At 40.9% G+C, this 19,992-nt stretch overlaps 1 protein-coding gene across 2 annotated transcripts in view; it reads right to left on the bottom strand.

The window, feature by feature from the left end:
- Positions 1-1,494: 1,494 nt before the first annotated feature.
- Positions 1,495-19,992, bottom strand: part of atp10d (ATPase phospholipid transporting 10D) — a 46,933-nt gene continuing 28,435 nt past the window's right edge. For both annotated transcript variants that reach the window (XM_067613970.1, XM_067613971.1), the window contains 17 exons: positions 19,038-19,169; positions 18,720-18,832; positions 17,422-17,674; positions 15,708-15,925; positions 15,048-15,239; positions 13,950-14,619; positions 13,743-13,849; positions 12,045-12,171; positions 11,779-11,963; positions 10,041-10,341; positions 9,809-9,885; positions 9,485-9,610; positions 8,301-8,501; positions 7,630-7,710; positions 6,681-6,785; positions 6,229-6,416; positions 1,495-4,700 (listed from right to left, as the gene is read on the bottom strand). In XM_067613970.1, coding sequence (XP_067470071.1) covers positions 4,505-4,700; positions 6,229-6,416; positions 6,681-6,785; positions 7,630-7,710; positions 8,301-8,501; positions 9,485-9,610; positions 9,809-9,885; positions 10,041-10,341; positions 11,779-11,963; positions 12,045-12,171; positions 13,743-13,849; positions 13,950-14,619; positions 15,048-15,239; positions 15,708-15,925; positions 17,422-17,674; positions 18,720-18,832; positions 19,038-19,169 — 3,272 coding nt within the window. In that variant the 3' untranslated portion in view covers positions 1,495-4,504. The remainder of the gene's footprint in view (positions 4,701-6,228; positions 6,417-6,680; positions 6,786-7,629; positions 7,711-8,300; positions 8,502-9,484; positions 9,611-9,808; positions 9,886-10,040; positions 10,342-11,778; positions 11,964-12,044; positions 12,172-13,742; positions 13,850-13,949; positions 14,620-15,047; positions 15,240-15,707; positions 15,926-17,421; positions 17,675-18,719; positions 18,833-19,037; positions 19,170-19,992) is intronic.

Genomic DNA, 19,992 nt, shown 5'->3' with positions numbered 1-19,992 from the left:
CTATTAATGATATTAATTTGTGTTATCCTAGTCAGATGAACCCATAGAAAAACAGCAATTCATTTACATATACAGTAATATATGTAATATTACATTAACATGTGAAATGTCCGAGAACCACATGTCAGTTTGTGATGTCATCCACACGCGCTTCTATGTGAATTTATCAATGTCAGTTTTACACACATGATATTAAATGTGAACTTGATTTTTTTTCACACGTGATGTCTTAGTTTTCATATGTTCAGTATTTCACGTGACCGGTGCTCTGCATGTGATTTATAGCTTATGTATTTCACATAAAAGATGCTTGGCATTACAAGGCGAAATCTTAATACAGTATTAAAGTAAAAATGTATGTTTTGCTTCTTGTTCCTTCACTGTGACATATGAGCTTGACTGTGCAGAATGACGTGCAGCTTGTTTTCACATCCATCTGCTGAAGGAGGAAAGTCTCTCTGTGACGTCTTGTGTTCAGCAGAAAAACTTGAAATCAACAATATTTGTATATGCATGGAAAAAAACATATCAGCACAAATTATTTGTCAGAACAGAGTATTTTTACATGTGTTAAATGACGTCTGGAGGGATCTATGAGTAAAAATACTGGTATCAACCTATGACAAGTAACTCCCAGAGAAAATACAAATGACCTGTAGCATCCTCAGTGGCAGCTACAGCCCTGTTCACTAACATCAGTGCTGTCTCCAAATGTAGTCAAAATCCTAATTACACATGATACACTGACCTCTTGTTTAGGTGTCGTGGAACATCATGTTAACTGACTCCACATCTATATTATTACACAAATAATTGTTATATTATTTTATTTATTTTTAACAGTTGATAATGATCCTGAAGTGCAAGAACATTATTCAGTTAAACCAGATCACACCATTTTTCATGATATCAGTCAAAACCACTGTTCTATAAGATGTGCTGTAGCAATAATGCAGTTCCATTATCTGTTGATCTTAGCACACAGTTGTCCCTGCTTGGTTTCATTCAGTCTGTACTGATCTGCCCTAAACATGCAGTTATAAGTCCAGTCAATTAATAAAAGTTGTTTGCCCTCATTTCTGATACAGGACTCCTGAGGCTTCAGCCAATCAGTACAGCAAGTTCAGTATAGACCTCCTTTACAGAGCAGCAGATGTGAGATATACAATGGCAATGAATAAGGAGTTCAGCTTGAAGAAAACTCAAACTGAAGATATCTGAAATAGGAACATATCTGATTTTGACTTCCCATGAGCATGGTAATATATCAAAAGAAAAAAAATAGGAAGTAGCAGTGGATGCTGTCTTATAGAAAGTCTCAGGCTGGATGTTTTCTTGTAAATGTGGTGCACTTGATTGAACTAGTGGTTCTGTGGAGAGGCACATGGTTTCCTTGTAAACGGTTAAGGCTGGCTTTCATATAACAAATCCAACAAGATGACTTCATTACAGTTCTCAGGTTATTTCGACACACTGCGCATGTTACACATGATCTGAACAACAAGCTGTTTATTGGAAAGTCTCACAGTCACTGGAAGTTTCATACATATCATACATCTAATTAAACAACTCAATTACAGAGTACAAAAAGTGACTTGTGTTGACTGCACTTTAATCTTTAAGGCTTTTGTAGAAAAGTCAACATCTAGAAAGTATTGCATCAAAGTTAAGGCTGAAAGATTATCTTCATGTTATCACCTGGTTCACTCATACAGATGTGCACAGATGCAGTAAGGCCAGTTCATGTTAAGTTGCAGAGGAGAGGGCAGCGTGGATGCTGACAGGCTGGCTGGGTGTTCCTTCACATAACATTCACACAGTATTCCACTGCTGTGCTGCACAGACAAGGGTGAAACTATTTTGATCTTATTTGTTTTTTGTTTAAACTCTCATTTTAAAGATAATTCAGGTTAATGTCATTATGATATTTAATTCAAATTTAAATATCATGGTGTTCAAGTTCCATATCAAATCTGTTACATCACACACAGCCGAACTGTCTGTTATTAACAGTATTATGGTGATAAACACATACGCATTATACTGACAGGAAAAGTAGTGTTAATTTGACCACATTTGAGAACACATTAAACTTGAGACAGACTTTGGTCTATCTTTAATTTTTCTGGAAGAAATCTGCCTGTGATGCTTTAACTACTGATGCACATTAAACCACTACAAGTGACAATTAGAAGGACTGTATCAGTGGTTGTGCATGTTAGTTCAGACCTTCCCAAGTTCATGGACCTACAAAATGATATGATTCTTCCAAAAACAAAAAAGATGAATAGTAATAACTTTACAGTAATAATTGCTTTGAAATTGACAAAGTCTGTGCAGTATGTATTTTTCTAATCACTCCCTGCCACATCTGTAACACCAATATACTGATTTAGACTCAAATATAAGACATCAGTACACAAGGTAACCAGACCATAATCACCACCTTTCAGCAGTACATAAAATATGTGTGATCTGTGAATCTGAGAGGTCTTTTTTATTATATAGAGATAATTAAATTTCATTTTCTAACTGAGCTAACAAGGCTTGTTTGTGTGCAAGGATAAATAGTATACAGTAGTAAAAACATCTGACAATTTAAAATTGTATAGCATTCATTTGAAAACAGTCAGCAAAATGTAATGAAGCTAAAATGTGCGAGCACACAATCATTTGGAAGAATTTACAGTATCACCTGACATTTGGAGCATTTGAAACTGGTTACATTTAAATTGCAGTTTCAGCTGTAACAGAATTAAGTCTTGGATGTGATTTGGTTCAATCATGGCTTACAATATTTCTAATATAACCACAGTGAGCTGGGATATGATATAACCAAGTGGGACTATTAGGAACAAAATCACCTTTAAATCTTGATTTCTGTTAATCCTTGCTGGTGCAGCTCAGATGAAGAATTATGACTTATTCTGCAGATCCATCAGTCTGCCCTGAGAAACAGCTCAGCTCAGTCCTTGTTCTGTGGTGTAGTATTGTCATGTCACTGCTGAGAAAGGTGCTGGTGGAGAGGATGGAGAGTACTGATATCAGCAACACAAAGTCAGCTAATAAATACACACAGACTGGTCCAAATCAAGTCAGTATGACTCAGTGATGATTCCTTCATTTACCCCAACTGACCTCTTCTGCCCTGGTGTCAGTGCAGAGAGAGCAGCTGAGCAGGTAAACAAAAACAGGCTGTTTATTCTAACAGCTCTGAAATTCCACTAATCTCTACACACTGTCCACAGCTCACAAAAGTGTAAACACATTCCTAACATTGTGAGCATGCTAGTGTGTTTGTTCCTCATGAAACAGTGCCAAGCAGACTAAAGATTAAAAAGACATCAGTGATAAAAAAAAAACTCCACCACACAGTTAAGTCACAAAAAGTGGTATCTACACTGTAGTAGACAGAAACTAATGAGACCATGATGCAGACAGCTGGATCACACAGGGTGCTGCGGTGCTGGTAGTCCCCCCCCATTCCTCCTTCATATAGAGGTTAAAGGTGTTACATTCACACTGCAGGCTTTCAGTTGACCTCAGAAACATTTTTGATATTAATATTGATTAAAATCGCTGTTATTAAGAACCACTTACAGTCCTTGTTGTTTCCTGGAACTTTTCACCACACTCTGTGGCTTCTTCAGTGGAGTTTGGTCAGTTGTCATGGAGATGTGTCATCACTGTCAACAGTGTGATAACAGGTATACTCATGCATGATGAAAGTATTCATGTGCAATGAAGTTTAGAAGAAAATGATAAGGGTGAGGAGGCGAAAAGAGAACCAAGATTTGAATATCGGCTTTTAGTGAGGCATCACTTCACTGTCTCTCTGATGAACACCTCCATGTGGTCATGCAGCACAAGGTCATAATGATGGGAGATGTGAAAATTAAAAAGAAAATATTTGGTCACCTGCAGTGTGAATGTTGCAACCATCTCAATGTAACCCACAGCACAGACTATTGGCCAGAAGAGACTTTCTTTATGTTAATGAAGCCAATGTCAGAAGGTGAATGTGCTGATGATTTCCTCATGTTACAATGATACATACAGCTCCTTCTGATGGTCAATGTTTCACAGCTTCTGTTACCATGAATTGATGGCTGATGTGCTATTTCACCAGATACTCACTATTCTGATCCATTCAGTAAAGACAACATTCCAACAGTGGAATATTTTCCATTCTGTTTCCATGTCCAATCAAAATATGGTTTTGTTTCTAGCAGCTCACGTCACAGAAGAAAAATCAATTCACCAAGAGTCCTTTGGTAAACATGAAGCCAAGTCAGTCTATAAATAGATGAGGAGTGGAGCAGTTTACTAAAAAGCTTTGATTGTACTGAAGGATCCATCCACAAATGTCTCTGTGCTATTCTGTCTCTGACATGCAACTGACTTCAGCATGTCAGCTGAACTTACGTGGCCATGAGTCTTTCTGCTCTGCTGACATGGCCTGCTGTGTGTGTGTGTGTGTGTGTGTGTGTGTGCGGGCGCTTGGTCAGGACACCACTGCTCCTGTGCTGGGCTCCAGGCCGGGGTTGTCAGCACATACTGGCAGCCTGTTGGCTCTGGAGTGGTTCAGGTTCCAGCGCTGCATTCTCCTGCAGTATTTCTCTGAATCCACTTTGTCCAACTGAGCTGCTTTCTTCACAGCAGGCGGGTATAAGGAGCTGTGCAGAGCCCGAAACAAGAGCCTGCAGACAAATCACACAGGACTGTATGAGTATCAGTCAGTATCAGTGAGGGGCCACAGCAGCACAGGAGAGATTTTATATGTGACTGATGACTTCACCGCTGTAGAGCCGCATGTATTTTCAGGACCGTCAGAGGACTTTCAAAGTCCAAACAAAGATCTAGATCCAGACTGAACTTCTAATTTCTTGTCGTTTCTTGTGTTTGAGTGTCGCAACACACTTCAGCATACTTATCTGTGTGTGTTTGTGTGGGTGTGTGTGAAAGATGTGATGTGTGTTCACTCAGGTTTAAACACAAGACGTGTAATGTCATCACCATGACGACTTGTCACCGCAAGTCAGTGACATGAGATTGTGTGTTGATTCTGCAGCTGGATCACTGCCTATGACAATCACACCTTTACTGCGTGGTTCTGCTTACAGGCGGACACTTCAATGTCTCCCACTAAGTCAAGCAAACATTTGCTCTTGTGTGTGTATAATATTAATTTAAGAACAACTTAACACCTTGTTGTAGCTGGAACACACTTCTTCACACATTTGAAAAAAAAATCTACTCATGAATATAAGGTATAGGTGGCAGGAAGGTATGGGGTTATTTTTTTTCAATATTGTAAGGACCCTGGGTGGAGATTTTGACCCATCTTGTCTGTGTTTTTGATTGTATGCAAATATTTCATTTTGGAGTTGATGTTCCTTGTATGAGTGCATTCAGTCTTTTGTGTTATGTTCCTGTATCTTCAGCAAACTAAATGGGAAAAATACATTTAAAAAAGTTGGTCACTAAATTAAAAAGTATTCAGATCAGAGCAGCTATGTAACGGCTTATGTTTGACTCACACACTGATTGCAAGCCAACTGCTGACAGTTAAAACCTCCAGTTCTCTTTTTAAATTATAAATCCAAACGAGAGTTACAAATATAACTAACTGTTCTAAGAGTTCTGGATGCCAACCTTCTGACTTTCTGTCAAATTAATATGTTGTCTTTTAATGCAATCCAGAGGATTCACCACAGCATAATCTCACACAACTCAGAAACATGGTGAGTTTATGAGTTGTGACATTTCACTGCGGTGCAGTACTACAGAAACAAGGAGAAATAGAGACATTTCACTCTTAATGACTAGATTATCAGTCTGCTTGTGATTATACGTGTGTTCCACTGGGGACAGGAGTGATTCTAAATGTGCTGACATGCTGAAGCACAAGAGGAAACTGATCAGTCAGATTCTATGCTTAGATACCAGCGTATGCATGGTGTGGTATGATACATGAGGCTCCTAGTTTCCAGAAATGCTAACATGATAATTTTATGACTCAATCATTGATGAGGACCAACCTCATGAATAAGTGACAAGAGATAGATTTTAGGTTACAAAGGGAGGATAGACTGTTTGTATCCTTCAAAGGGAAAAGGGAAAAAGGGGCCGCATATCTCATCTGCATCTGAAAAGAACAGCCCTGACATCCTGTTCTGATTTATTCTGTTATATGATTGTACGGCTGTATATGTTTTGTGTGTGTACCTGGGTAACAGAGCCGTCACAGTAGTGAGAGCACACACGATGTAGAAGAGAGGCTGGGACATCTGCAGTGTCTCCACACCCACAGGGTTGGTTGGGGGGCTGCAGGTCACACAGCACACACTGAAGAGCAACACAAAGCCGAAGTAGAAACCCCCGCTGAGCACCAACACCAGCACATGAATCCATGTCTGCAAGGTAATACAGAGGATTACACACTCCACAACACACCAGGGGACACTGTTCGTGCTTATCTGCTCTTCATGTGAGTTATCGTCTGGACTGTGATCAAGTTCTTTGCGTTCACCACACACACACACACACAGTTGGGCGTTATGTAAAGTATGGTGTCCTAGAAGGTCATTAAAGCAAGTGGTGGACATAATCAATGATTCCAATGACAACAATGAGATAGTTAAGCTATAGTTTGCTTTCAGTGTAGCAGTGTGTCTGACCAGAGTATGACTCTCGATGACTTGGTGCAGCAGGATGATGAGGAGAGCTGAGGCATTGATTGGAGAGCCAAAGGACAGCTCCCCGACGTCTGACCCTGCGTATGCCTGAGAAAAACATCACAGCATCTTACAGTGGGATAGATGCTCCTTACTCTGTGATATGAAACTGTCACGGTGTGATAAGCTGTAAGGCTGTCCAGGCCGCTGTGTTAGACAGTGTTAGTTTTATGTTTAAGAAACAGCACACAGCAACATTTGGGCTTGCCTGGTCACCACCATTAAGTAGAGCTATACTGCAGGATCCAGTGGTTTTGGAGTTTGACTCATAGTAGGCACAAAAAGTCTGGACCAAGGCCAACTACTTTGTGGAAGAGACAGTGAATCTCTGGAGGACTGATTTAAACAATGAGTTGATAAAAAAATGTTTTCAGATTTCAGGCAGATGTTTGACAAATGAAGCTGGGTACCATTAATTCTGATATGAGAACCATCTTTTGGAGAGAACATCAATATTGAACGATTACCATATATCTGCTGATATCTGCTATATTGCTAATAATATATGGTTATAATATGGGTATTATTTATATGAGCTTATGGCAGATATCGGTATCTGTGTGTATGTTGACCCACAAGTAACAAGAAATTGCAGGTCAGCAGTTCATAGTTTGTCCACCAGAGGGGAGTGACAAGTTGATTTTTACACTGAAAAATGTCCAGATTAGTGTGTATCTTTGTCACAATTCTTAAAAAAAAAAAAAAATCTAGGAATCTGTATCAAGATTGTTTGTTTATGTTTTAAAAATGTATCATTGGCGAATATATTGTTATCAGACTCTTTAAATTTCCAAATATCGATATCAGTATCAGCCCAAAGCGTCCAGTATTAGTAAGACTATAATGTAAAGTGAAGCAATGGAATCAACTCAATCTGACTCGCTGTACTTACAAAATAAGGCACAAAGAAGCAGACAAGGCTTTGATAAAAAGCATCCAGGACAGTGATCCAGAACATGTAGGGAGCATAGACCTGCAGAGACACACATCATCTGTCAGCCAGTTTAAGCACACAACAGCCACCACTGAACACTTCTTAATGACTTCAGTGGCTTTGTTTTCCTGCTGGAATGCAGAAACCACAGTAACTACACGCATGTGACCACAGCAGTACATGTCAATACAAAACATATGGACCACAGAAAGTAATTCAGTCATTAAGTCTTATTTTATACCTTAAAATATAAAAAATGATAAAATAAAAAAAGAACATGATTTTTTTCTCATTAATAATAAAATAATTACAGCATGTCTGATCAGGTTAACTGGAGAAATCTGTCTCCTAATGCTGGTCTTCATGATCAAATCATGATATGATCTGACTGCATACATATTGATCACATATTCAGTGTTTCTGAGAAGCCAATAATATGACCTGAACCTGCTGAGATCCAATGATGTCATTAGTATTAATATTATTTTCTGTGGTCCCATTTCAAAAGCAAACTATAATTTTAAAAAATCTAAATACTGAATAGCAGCAGCTGTGATAGCAGGTTTTAGAAGGACATGTTTCTGTGTTGTGTCTGGTGTGTGTGTGTATGTGTGTGTGCGTGTAATCACCTTGGAAGTCTGTGCAGCCTGGTAGAGCTCAGGCAGCTGCATCAGGGTGTCTGCAGGTGTGTCTCTGTCCAGCACGCCATAGATGAGAGGAGGAACGGAGGTGAAGAGCAGGTTGAAGAAGATCAGAACCCAGGAGTTGGTCATAACGCTCCCAGAGAAACCACAGAAGAACTGATACCAGAACAGCAGGTTCACATACATCTGCAGACACAGACAGCAGTTAGGATTCTCACAACATCTGGATTGTATTTTGTAGTGTTTGTGTCAATGAGGGCCAGCGGAGTTGCTAGTAGCTAAATTAGGGTACAAAGCATCTTGTGTCTTTGCTTAAGATGAAACGCTGTTTGCAGTAAACATACACACATACACACAGGTGAGGATGCACATGTTTATATGTGTTTATATGGTATTTAGCTTTTTTTTCTGATTTTCCACCTCCTAGAGAGGTGGGACAGGAACCTCCAGGTGAGATATATGTGAGAACCAACGTTTAATCCCAACTGCTGCTTACACAACAAATATCCAGTAGAACAGGTATGATCACGAGATAGTGATCATGTAAGTAAGGAGGGTGGTGGCAGGAAAAATCACGTGAGCAAAATACTTGTGGCAAGATTTACTAAGAAAGTGGCATCGTGCAACTGCATTGAGTTTGTAGCCTCAATTTGTGTGCAATAAATGTTTGATTTACTAAGACAGCAGCACATCACACAGTCAGCTCCTGATCCTGGAACTGACACAAGCAGTGAATGAAGGAGAGCTCACAGGTACAGGTCAGAGGTGGGATTTGAATGAGAACACTACGCTCAAAAAAGAACTTATTACTCAAAATATTTCTCATGAATGGATATATATTGTACTGCATATCTAATTGTTAATGAGCTACATTAGGAGGTAATAATATGTTCATGGGCTCTGGCCTGCCATGTCTGTTAGATACATACAGCATGCATCACATGAAAAACCTGCTCAAAAGCCACAGTAAATCTGTTCCATGGTCTTGTCTTGTCTATTGACAGAATTGTTGAACTTTAGATCAAGAAATTTACCACTGAGGATGTTTGTGCATCTTTTGAGGTTTGTGAAGTAGATTTTTTCTGTATTGGTGAGTGCCTTACCCACTGTAATCAAGCTAGTTCACAAACTTTTATAAGGACTATGTCGAGTTGGTAAAGATCTCTCACCACATTCTTGTAGATGAAGTAGAGGATCATGTTTGCAAGACGAGAGTAACACCAGTGACCGTGGACCAGTAGCAGTTTACTGAGGTGTTTAAACCTGGAGATAGCAAAGTCACTGGACATCACAGCCTGGAGAACAGTCCAGAAACATAACATACAAAAGGGGAAAATGTTTAGAAATAAAACATTGGGAATTATATTTCCATTTCCAGTTCTCATGGAGCATATGACTTATTTGTTCTGACAACAAATAAGTCATATGCTCCCTTTATGTGATTTAGATGTATGTGCTTCTATTAGGTGCTGGTTTAAACTAATGGTTGTTACCTGCATGCCCTCCTGACCAGATATCCCGATACCCACATCAGCCACCTGTATCATACTCACATCATTGGCTCCATCACCTAAATGAACAAACACAACTTTGTATTATCCTCCACGGTGAGAGGTATAGGATGATGGCTTTAGAGGTTTTACACACTTAGAAATCAACATGCTTTCAACAGACATCTTAATTATTCATTAACAAGCAACATTTGGACCTGCTACATGTCCTTACCCACAGCCAGGGTCATGACGTTCAGCTGGTCCCGGATCAGCTGGACTACTTGGCTCTTCTGCAGCGGGGTGGAGCGGCAGCAGATGACCGCCCTGCAGCGGCAGCTCAGCTCCAGAAAGTCTCTCTTCAGTTCCTCCTGCAGTGCCCAGTCCAGCGTCCGGCCATCTATAACCAGAATGAAGCCAGCCGCACAGCCTGAGGACAATTCCCCATGATTCCCTGCTGCAGTCTGCTCAGTCACACCGTCCTCACCGTGCTGCACTTCCAGTTTGAGGTCCTCAAGTAAGGCTGCACACGCATCCTGATGAGAATACATACATAAATACTATCATACAGAGTCACAGTTCACTTACCTCATTGAATTGATCACAATCAAACAAACTGTTGGTAAGACAGTCTGTGGGACTGTTGTGGAAGAACATATCTTTACAACATATCTTTACTACTTTACTACCCATATGATTTTTATGACCCCTTGACCTTTCTTCTTACACAACAGTGAATGAAATCAGCTGTGAACATTCATGCTCCCTAAAGGATGACTTTTCAGTGACCTTGATTATTCTTTCACATCAGGACTAAATATCAATGTGGCACGCACAAGACATTTCATATTCTATAGGTCAGGTTTCTAATAAATGTATTGAGCATATTCAGGCTCCTGAGGAGAAACACACTTCAACACTATCGTTATAGTCTCCCTCCACTCAAAAATATGTTTTTCTTCTTGTTCCTACAGTTGGATGTTTGAGCTTCACTGTGCAGAATGATGTATGTTCAGACTTTGTTTTCACATTTCACAACTAGTTTGGAGCCAGTCGAGGTCCAAACTTGAGGCCTCCAGTGCACATACACTGAGGATGGACTTTACAGTGAGGTAGGAGACATCTGGTGTCCAGCAGTTCAACTTCTGAAATGAACAGTATTTGCATATTCATAGATTCTTGAATTTTTAACCAGGAATAAGGAGGAGATGCTATTTTAAGGATTTTAAAGTGGTACTTATACTTCTCTTGCAGAAAAATCATATAAGACACACATTATTGTTATGTCTTTATAAATGTCTGGAGGGGATCATTAAAGATCACAGTATAGTATAACCACTTTCATTCATTAAAATCACATCTCCTTCTCCCTAAATAAACAATCCAGAAGCTATGAATATGTAAAGTCCATTCTCAGTGTATGTACACTGGAGGTTTCCGAATGACACTTGTGTAAGTTGAATAGTGGACCACAACTGGCTCAAAACTAGTTGTGATGTCACAAATAATGCTCATAGGTCCACCCCTTAAAATCTGATTTTCAATGAGCACAGAGAAACTTTCCACTTTCAGCAGATGAATGTTAAAACAAACTCTGTACATACAGCATTCTGCACCGAGAAGCTCAAATATTCAACTGTAGGAACAAGAGGAAAGATGTATTTTTGAGTGGAGTGTGATTTTAAGAATAGTTTTGGGCCAAAGTGCTGAATGGACAGACAGACAGGCCAGCACTGTTATGTCCCACCACCGGCAGGAGAAGAGTTAGTTTGCACACGCTGTAAACGTACAATACTAGGGTAGTAGGGTGGACACATTCCTAAAGAGCAGCCAGCAAGCTAACCAACACTGTAAGCCAAACTTATAATTCAGTATTTAGAACCTGCAGAATGAGGACAGTAGATGAGAACAGACCAAATAAGCACCAATAAGCTGGAAAGTGGAACTCCAAAAACAACAACTTTTCCACTGACCTTGCTTCCACAGTTGGCAGTCAGAAGCTGGTCGCTGGGACGGAGGAGTTTGCAGGCGTAGGCGATGTTGATGGCTGTCTCTTGTTTGTCTCCAGTGAGGACCCAGACTTTGATGTTGGCCCTCTGAAGAGCTTCTATGGTCTCTGGGACCTCTTCCTGCAGTCTATCTACGATCCCTGTGCTGCCTGAACATGTAGAAAAGCACATTAAACTCTACTGAGCTGCCTGAGTCATCACAGCTCTGATATGTGTGGTCCATGTCCTACCCAGCAGGGTGAGGTTGGTCTCCAGTCTCTGTGCTGACTCCAGCAGCAGTTCCTCTCTGTTCTCTATGCTGCTCTCTGCCAGCAGCTGTCTCTTCAGCCACACCTCATACTCCTCCTCCTCCACAACCTGATCACACACACACACACACACCTGTTTCAATACAGACAGTGGATTCTCTTCTGAGGAACACCGGTTAAGCAGACAAATGTGCACAGATAGAGAATACTGACCTTTGAAGAAATTGTTTAAAAGAATGAAATTTTTAGTAATTATATTAAAATTTATGTTAATATTAAAAACCAGGTGCAAACCAGCGCACACACTTGCTGGTGAAGTGCAGAGAGTAGTACATGTGGAATGGAATGGAAGCTGTATATTTAGCCATGAGACAGGTGGAGTCTGTATCTCCTGCTCCTGAGCCAGCACTAAACCTGGGTGACAGAGTCTCATCCATAGCCAGCTCTCTGCCCAAACACATTCATGACTGCACCAATCTTCTTTTGTTCCAGAATTTACTCAGAACTCACCTTTTAGAAATGTTCTTAATGTTTGATTTAACCTCCTGTGCTAACTTGTGCCTTCAGTGTGCTTTTAGTTATCCAGGACTTTTTTAACTTATGTTTCTGGCAATCAATTAAATCGACTAATCGTTTAACATCTACATTGAAGCATCAAAAATAGTAAAATCATATCAGCTGATTGTAGCTGATTGAGCTCATTTATCTAGTGACGATGAAGAATGCTCTAAACCAACTTAGGAGTAAAGTTCTTCTCTGAGTGGGAGCAATGACACATTTATGAAGTGACTTTTTCCTACTTACAGCAAAGTGTAAAAGTAACTTTTAAGAGCAACTCGCAAGTGATCACATGATTAATCACATGAGGGAAAAGCCAATCAGAGATATAAACTGACCCTACATCTGTCATATTGTACATTCTGATTGGTCAGTGGTATGTTATTCTATAAGAACATGTATAACTAGACTTTTTTTAAAAGTTAATTTTATTTGTGTGTAATCGTTAAATCTCCATGAATAATAAACATGTGACATGAACATCAATTTAATATAATTATAATAGATAAGTGATTGTGTTCATATAAGTTTTAGTCTCACTTACATGCACCATATCTGTGTAAGGGCAATCAAAGTTTGATTCATCACTGTTGCAAAGCTGCATGTTCCCCACTATAGCATTTTTTTCTGGTGAAAATGATCTTTCAACAAGCTTATTCTCATCAAGCTTCCATAAAACATCTTTCCTCTCACAGAATATCTCTGCCTGAATGCCGTCTCCTGGAAACTCCCAACAGGTCAGGACACCTCTGGAGCTCCTAAATATCAACCGAGTTAGGAGTGATTTCCCAAGCTACGACAGTTGATAAGATGTTCTTACTCCTCATCCTAAAAGTTGAACCAAAATCTCAGGATCACCGAGACTTTTTGGTCAGTTAGGAGCGATTTCCTGCTCTGAGAAGATTGATAAATATAGCCCCTGGTCTTGGGATAGCTCAGCTCCTCATGTAACTTGAAGACATCATTTAGGTGGGGTTGCTTTAATGAGCTTTACCTGAACTGTTGAGAGCATAAGACTTCATGATAGTACATGAAAATGTGCAAGAAAAATGTAGAAAGCCGTTTCCTGACACCCACAGTTCATGCTGTCTTCATGTCAGTATCACCTTCCTGAAACGTTACCTTTTTGGCGATGCAGAGTGTGCGGAGGCCCTCTCTGGCATAGCTGTTTAAATGTTTCTGAGTTTGCTCTCTGATGTGACTGTAGATGTCCTGAGCCTGTTCTGCACCTGAACAGAACACAGGAACAGAAAGTGATGCAACATCTATGTTATAATAATCCTTCAATTGGAGCTGTCATTTTTATTCAGTATTCATTCTGTTAGGTACCTTCAGCCAGGTCCATGATGACTGAATCAGCTCCTTTGGTGTAGACCACCACCTCTCCTGTGAGCGGGTGGCGGACCACCACTGACATCCTCTTCCTGTTGGAGTCAAAGGGCAGGATGTGGAGCAGTTGGACAGCCAGAGAGCCGATTCCTGGCAGATCCACCAGCAGGCTCTCTGCAGATCGTCCCCGCAGGGTGCAGCGGTACGCCCGGGCTGCGTGGACCAGAGCCGCCTCGTCAGGACTCTCTGCCTCATACAGCAGTTCATCATCAGTGTTGCTCTCAGTGTCAACTTCCCTATTCATGTCCTCCGCATCTTGCCAGGCCCCGTCAGAGTTTGTCTGTTTACTCTTGAGATCGTCCTCTGTCTCTCTGTCCTCCACCTTCCCAGCAGCTCCTTCCTCCACTCTGGCAGATAAGTCTACCTTATGCCTTGGGTTGGAGGTTTCCAGGTTGCTGTCTTTGCCTGGATCTGACCCCTCTGTAGTACTGTTGGGGGATGCAGAGCCCGTCTTCCCCCGGGCAAAGAGCCTGCTGGTGAAGCTACGAGGGCTGCCTCTGATCTGGGGAGGGGACAGGGTGGAGAGGGCTGAGAAAGGAGAGAAGCTGAAGCGCTGGAACATCAGCTTGATTTCTTCCAGGGACTTGAGAGGTGTTCGTGCTTCAGGCACCTGCAGGGACGATGAAAGAAAGAGAAGATGGAATCAGTTTTTGTAAGAGAAATCTTGAGCTAAACTGCCAGTCTTTTTTTAATCTGATCATTTTTTTTAATTTGTGTGTGTGCCTTTGTGCATGCGTAAATCTTTGCTCTCTCTAAGCAAGGTGCTTCCAACCTTTCTTCATTTAACACCTTAATTGACCCATCACTGGTTTCATCTTTACAACGTGACATTTAATCAGCCAAACTGTGACACCATGTCACACTGAACTACAGCATTTACACACACAGTACAGTTAAGCAAACTTTTTAGTCTCATAGAGTTACATAAAGCACACCACCAGTCCACCAGAAAATCTTTCCAGTCCAGTAAATCACAATATAAACAAATGAAGAAGCTGTACAAGGCATATATAATCTTTGGAGATGTTGTCCACTTACCACATGTCGCGGCTGGCTGGGTGAGGAGACCACCACGCTGTTGCAGATTGCCAGAGCCAGGAAGAAGTCAGTGATGTAGGTGAGCTCCAGGCTGGATGGAGTCACAGAGGAGACACCAGAGTGAGGCATCACAGGAGAGCAAAGCCAGTTCAACTTCCTCACCAGCTCAGGGTCAGGTACTACCTCCTTCGCCTGAAGAGACACAAGCAGCAGGAGCTGAGCCATCATGACTAGAGCATGAACAAAGCATCCATCATAACATGCCTAGGGGAGAAATGTTTATTCAGTTTATTCTGACAGATACACAAGTTACATGTTGGCTCAGGGAGTTCCCTCATGTGCTCCAAGCCTTCTTTCTGCAAGTCACGTGACATAGTCTCAGTTGCACAACCCAATTGTTAACACACTGTGTGTGTTAACATGTTGTTCAATTGCACAACCTGATTTCTGCTTTCCTGTGTGCATGTGAATGTACTAAGTGTAATTTAATACTACACTTCCATAAAATCAGAGCACATCTGTGCAGCACAGGCTGAGACATTCTGACTATAGTGTGGTTTAAGCTGCATAAGTTGCAATAGTTTCTCAATTCTGGATATGACCCGAACAGACTATAAATAATGTGTCTATGGTGTGTTTGAGTGTGTGTGAGTGTCTGACCATGCGGCTGCAGAAGGCACTGGTCCTGGGCTGGATGTGATTGGACAGTTGGTCCTCCTCTTCCTCTGACTCAGCAGTGAGGGTGTGCAGAGACACGGAGCTGCGGTTGCAGCTGAGGGAACGACAGCTCAGAGATTTACCGCTGCAGCCGGACTTCAGAGTCATAGAGCGACCTGCAGCTTCATTCTTCTCTGCCTCGTACACTTCCAGCCTCCGAGCTAATGCAAACACACAAACACAAACACAGCAGTTACAGCACAAGACTTACAACTCAAACATTATGGAGGAAACCTACGGAGAGCCTGTTTTTTTCCAATGGTTAATTGTAACCCCTAAATAACTTTCGGTTTTTTTCCTTTCTTTTTTGTCTGTCTGATCTGGAGTTATTCTTCTGAAGCCTGTTGTGTCTTCATGAGTTGCATGGTTTATAATGGTCAAATATTCCATAAAAAGTCGATTACTACAAAAATAAGATACAAATTGTAATGAACAAGAATTTTCCTGTAATGTTATATGTTTTCAAAGGTATTGTTGCACTGGAGAGCAGTGAACAAAAAGTTCTGACTGAGGGTCTACACTAGGTATGTCCCTATCAAGTTTTTAAATCCCATTCTTATATTTACCTAAATATTGATTAAATATGTGTCTGACACATTGAAATAACAGCTGTTGACGACTGAATTTGGAACACCTGATTTTTCATGAGCTCCTTGATCCAAATACTGAAGGTCCTGATTCAAAGATATTTAGTTTATAAGCTTAAATTATGTTGGAGCAGTGAGAACAGCAAAAACACATTTGCAGTGACACAGTGATGTGACAGAGTGGAGGTTCCTTCCTTATAAAAAATCTTTGGCAGAGGACAGACACCAGCTGCAGAAAGCACTTTTACAAGACAACAGACAGTTTCATTTTGTTGTCAAGTTACTCATGGAATTAATGTTAGTTAGTGACAGCTGATACGACCTGCTGTCAGTCATGCTTGTCATATTAACCAGCAACAGTGACAGTCAATGCAACAGCAACTCATGTGTCAAAGTCTGTTTCTCCTCTCTTTAAAATGATGTTTCCTGTAGCGCTCCACTCTGCAGTTGGTGTTAGGGCTTAGGTTAGGTTATGGTTAGGTGTAGCAGAGATAACTGCTTGGGGTAATTTATAAGGTGGGGGTCAGGTTAAGGTTACAGGAAACACATATCAACAAGAAAACAGTTGAAAAACGAGAAGCTGCTGCCTGAATGTTTTATATGCTGCTCTTTGTAGTAAGAGAGAAGCAGAAGCTCAGCGAATCTGTGTATTTTGTTAATCTTGGTGTCAGAACTCACACACTCGCACCGGTGCGCCAAATCATTCTTCACATTCACACCCTAATTTTCACTCCTGTATGCAGGGAAATGCTGTCATAAAGGAGAGCAGCGTTGCAACACTAACTGACTGAAGTGGACAAACAGAGTAGAGTACAGTGAAGAAAGGATCATCTGGTTTAACCAGTATATGCCCTGATCAGCTGACATCTGTAACCTGCACACACTGCAATGAGCCCTTCTGTCTAGTCGCCTGCATACTGTCTGTGAGAGTATAAAAACCTCTCATTTTTCATGTCAGATCTCTGCTCTTATCAGTGAGCTAACTCCTCACCACTGTGAGTGTTCATCTTATTATCATTCTCTTGATCTTGAAGGTCCAAGACTCTCGCAGAGATATTTTCAGATCTTACCATTTTCCTCATGAGGATATTCAACTCCATAGATACTGCAGCGGCGAAACACCATCTTGTTCTCTGTCAGAGTTCCCGTCTTATCAGAGAACAGATACTGGATCTGACCCAGGTCCTCGGTGATGTTGAGGGCCCGGCACTGGATCCTGCAGTCCAGCTGCTCGTTGTACAGGGCGAGGTCATTGTGAATGAAATAGATCTGGCCCAGTTTCACAATCTCAATGGACACGTAGAGAGAGATGGGAATCAGCACCTGTCGGACAGAAATTGATTATATGACAAGCAGACTGTTGAACATGTAACAGGTATAATAAAGCTTCTATGTTCCACTGCTTTTGAAACAACCACACATAAAAAAAAGAACCAAATTTGATGCCTTTTCTCTACCAAGTCACCAACACTGTAGCTGAAGCTCTGCTGAAACAGATTCAGACATTAGCACTGCGTGAAAAAAGTGACTCACTCCAATGACATCACTGCAGTGACACAGTGGAGGTGCCAGTGGCTCAGCTTTTGCTGCAATGCAATGCAACATCATCCGGTATCTCACTGTGTTGGCCGGACTAATAGGAGCAAGCACACATTCCTGATAGATTACTTTGTACTATGGCGATCATTGTTATGGAGAATAAAATGACTGACACCATCATAACTTCCCAGAGTTGTAAAATCCTGTCTCATAGTAACCCCTGTGTCTGATAAGCCTTTGTGGGCTTTTGTCCATTGTTTGCACTGGACCACCAGAACACCAGTGTAGTGTGCATTGTTTGAGTGATGCTTACATGTGTAACACTGTATAGCTGTTGACCAATATATCAGTGGTCGTACTCCTTCTAAGTAAAATGAGTTATCATGATTGGTTGTGCCCCTTCATTTGCGATGCTGTGGTGATCCAAACATGTGCACATCACTTTTAGTTGTGTCTCACTCTGCGGAAGTGGGGGAAGAGCTTATAAACAATTCACTGTTTCTATTTATTGCTAATAGTGTTGCTTAAATAACTGACATCCAAGGTGTTGACCCTTGACCCACGTGGAGTCAGAAAGATTAGTGGTTTGAATGGTGTGGAGACCATTCAATCTGATGTTGTGGTAATCCCAGAGATGATGCCTTTACACCCAAAACCTCACAATTTTCACTGAGTAGTTCAATAATAAGTTCTGTAATAAGCTGTCATATTTGACACCTCCAGAATTCTAGTAAATGTGTTTAATGTATTTAATTATCTTTGGTTAAAAAAAGGTTTCATGGATTTATATTTGCAGCTGATGGGAGACTCAGACACAGCTAAATCATACCTGCAGCACAATGATCATGGTCCAGAAGACATAGAAGCCAGCCAGGGCAGGAGACGTATCCCCATCCACCAGGAAGACAGGATCTTTGAACTGCTTCATCCAGAGACCGTGACCTGAAACACAGCGAGACACTAGCGCAGGTCATCACACCGACACTAACAACTGAAGATTAAAGCTAGAAATGATTTGAACACAGGTGTCAATGGCTCTCCTGTGGTCTTCATGTTGTTTTACACAGCCAACAATACTGCTGCTGTTCAGCTGTGTTGTGTGAACTGAGAGCTACAGTATGTGGTGTCAGTCGGCGCTGGTACAAACCTATGGCAGCAGTCAGACACATGATGATGAGCAGAAGCACACACCACAGGACATCTGTGTTCAGACCCTTCTCCAGCTGGCTGCGTTTATACCTCGGCCCGCTGTTGTTCATCATGGCTTTAGTCTCATGACCTAAGTCACACAGCAAGAGAACATACTCAATTATAATGACTAATCCAGGACTACATCAGGTCACTGAAAGTTTAGCAAGAGTTTACATGAAGTTGGAATTATAAAGCTTCACAAAAAGTAATACAGAGTATGATTATTATCACACTAGTTCATTCTTGTTTTAGTTAAATCTTTAGCTCCAGCTCCACCTTACACTACTTTATATTCTGTTTTATTGTTTCTCAAATTTTTTTAGGATATTTTCACACCTAACCTGTTTGGTTCATTATGTTTGGCTAGTGTGAAAGCTGTCAATTATTTTCTGGTGCAGACAAAACAACCAGACTAAGTCATTTCAGGCAGCAGGACGGTGTGTGTGGGATTGAGTTCATGGTAATGAAGGAAGATGTCATCCAGTGCAACAGTGTGGCTCATTGATGTGTTTTAATAGTTTATGGACAACAATGGAGCTGTATGGCCCGGAGGAATAAGATACATCAGACTTTAATACACACATAATACTGGTTAGTAGATCACTTCATTGTTGGTTTGTGTCCCTTTGTGGGGTTTGTTAAAACATAGAGAATATCAACAGACTCTCTGTATCCTTTGTGTACTACACTCTTGATTTGTTATATGTGATTGGTTTAACTTTTTGTTTGACTCACTACAGGAAGTTACTACCATTACCTGCAAGCTGCTAACCAAGAATAGTGTCAATATAAGTAATAATAGTAACCAATGTTCTGTGTGCAGCATTTGTCATAATGATAGGAAGTAGCACAGGAAACAGCTAGCCTGACTCTGAAATAAACCTAGATCCATCTCTAAGCTAACCCTAACC

Source organism: Thunnus thynnus, chromosome 16 (assembly GCF_963924715.1).
Source record: "Thunnus thynnus chromosome 16, fThuThy2.1, whole genome shotgun sequence".
Taxonomy (NCBI): Eukaryota; Metazoa; Chordata; class Actinopteri; order Scombriformes; family Scombridae; genus Thunnus; species Thunnus thynnus.
Note: the sequence above shows the minus strand (reverse complement) of the source record. Positions and strands in the feature narration are given on the sequence as shown.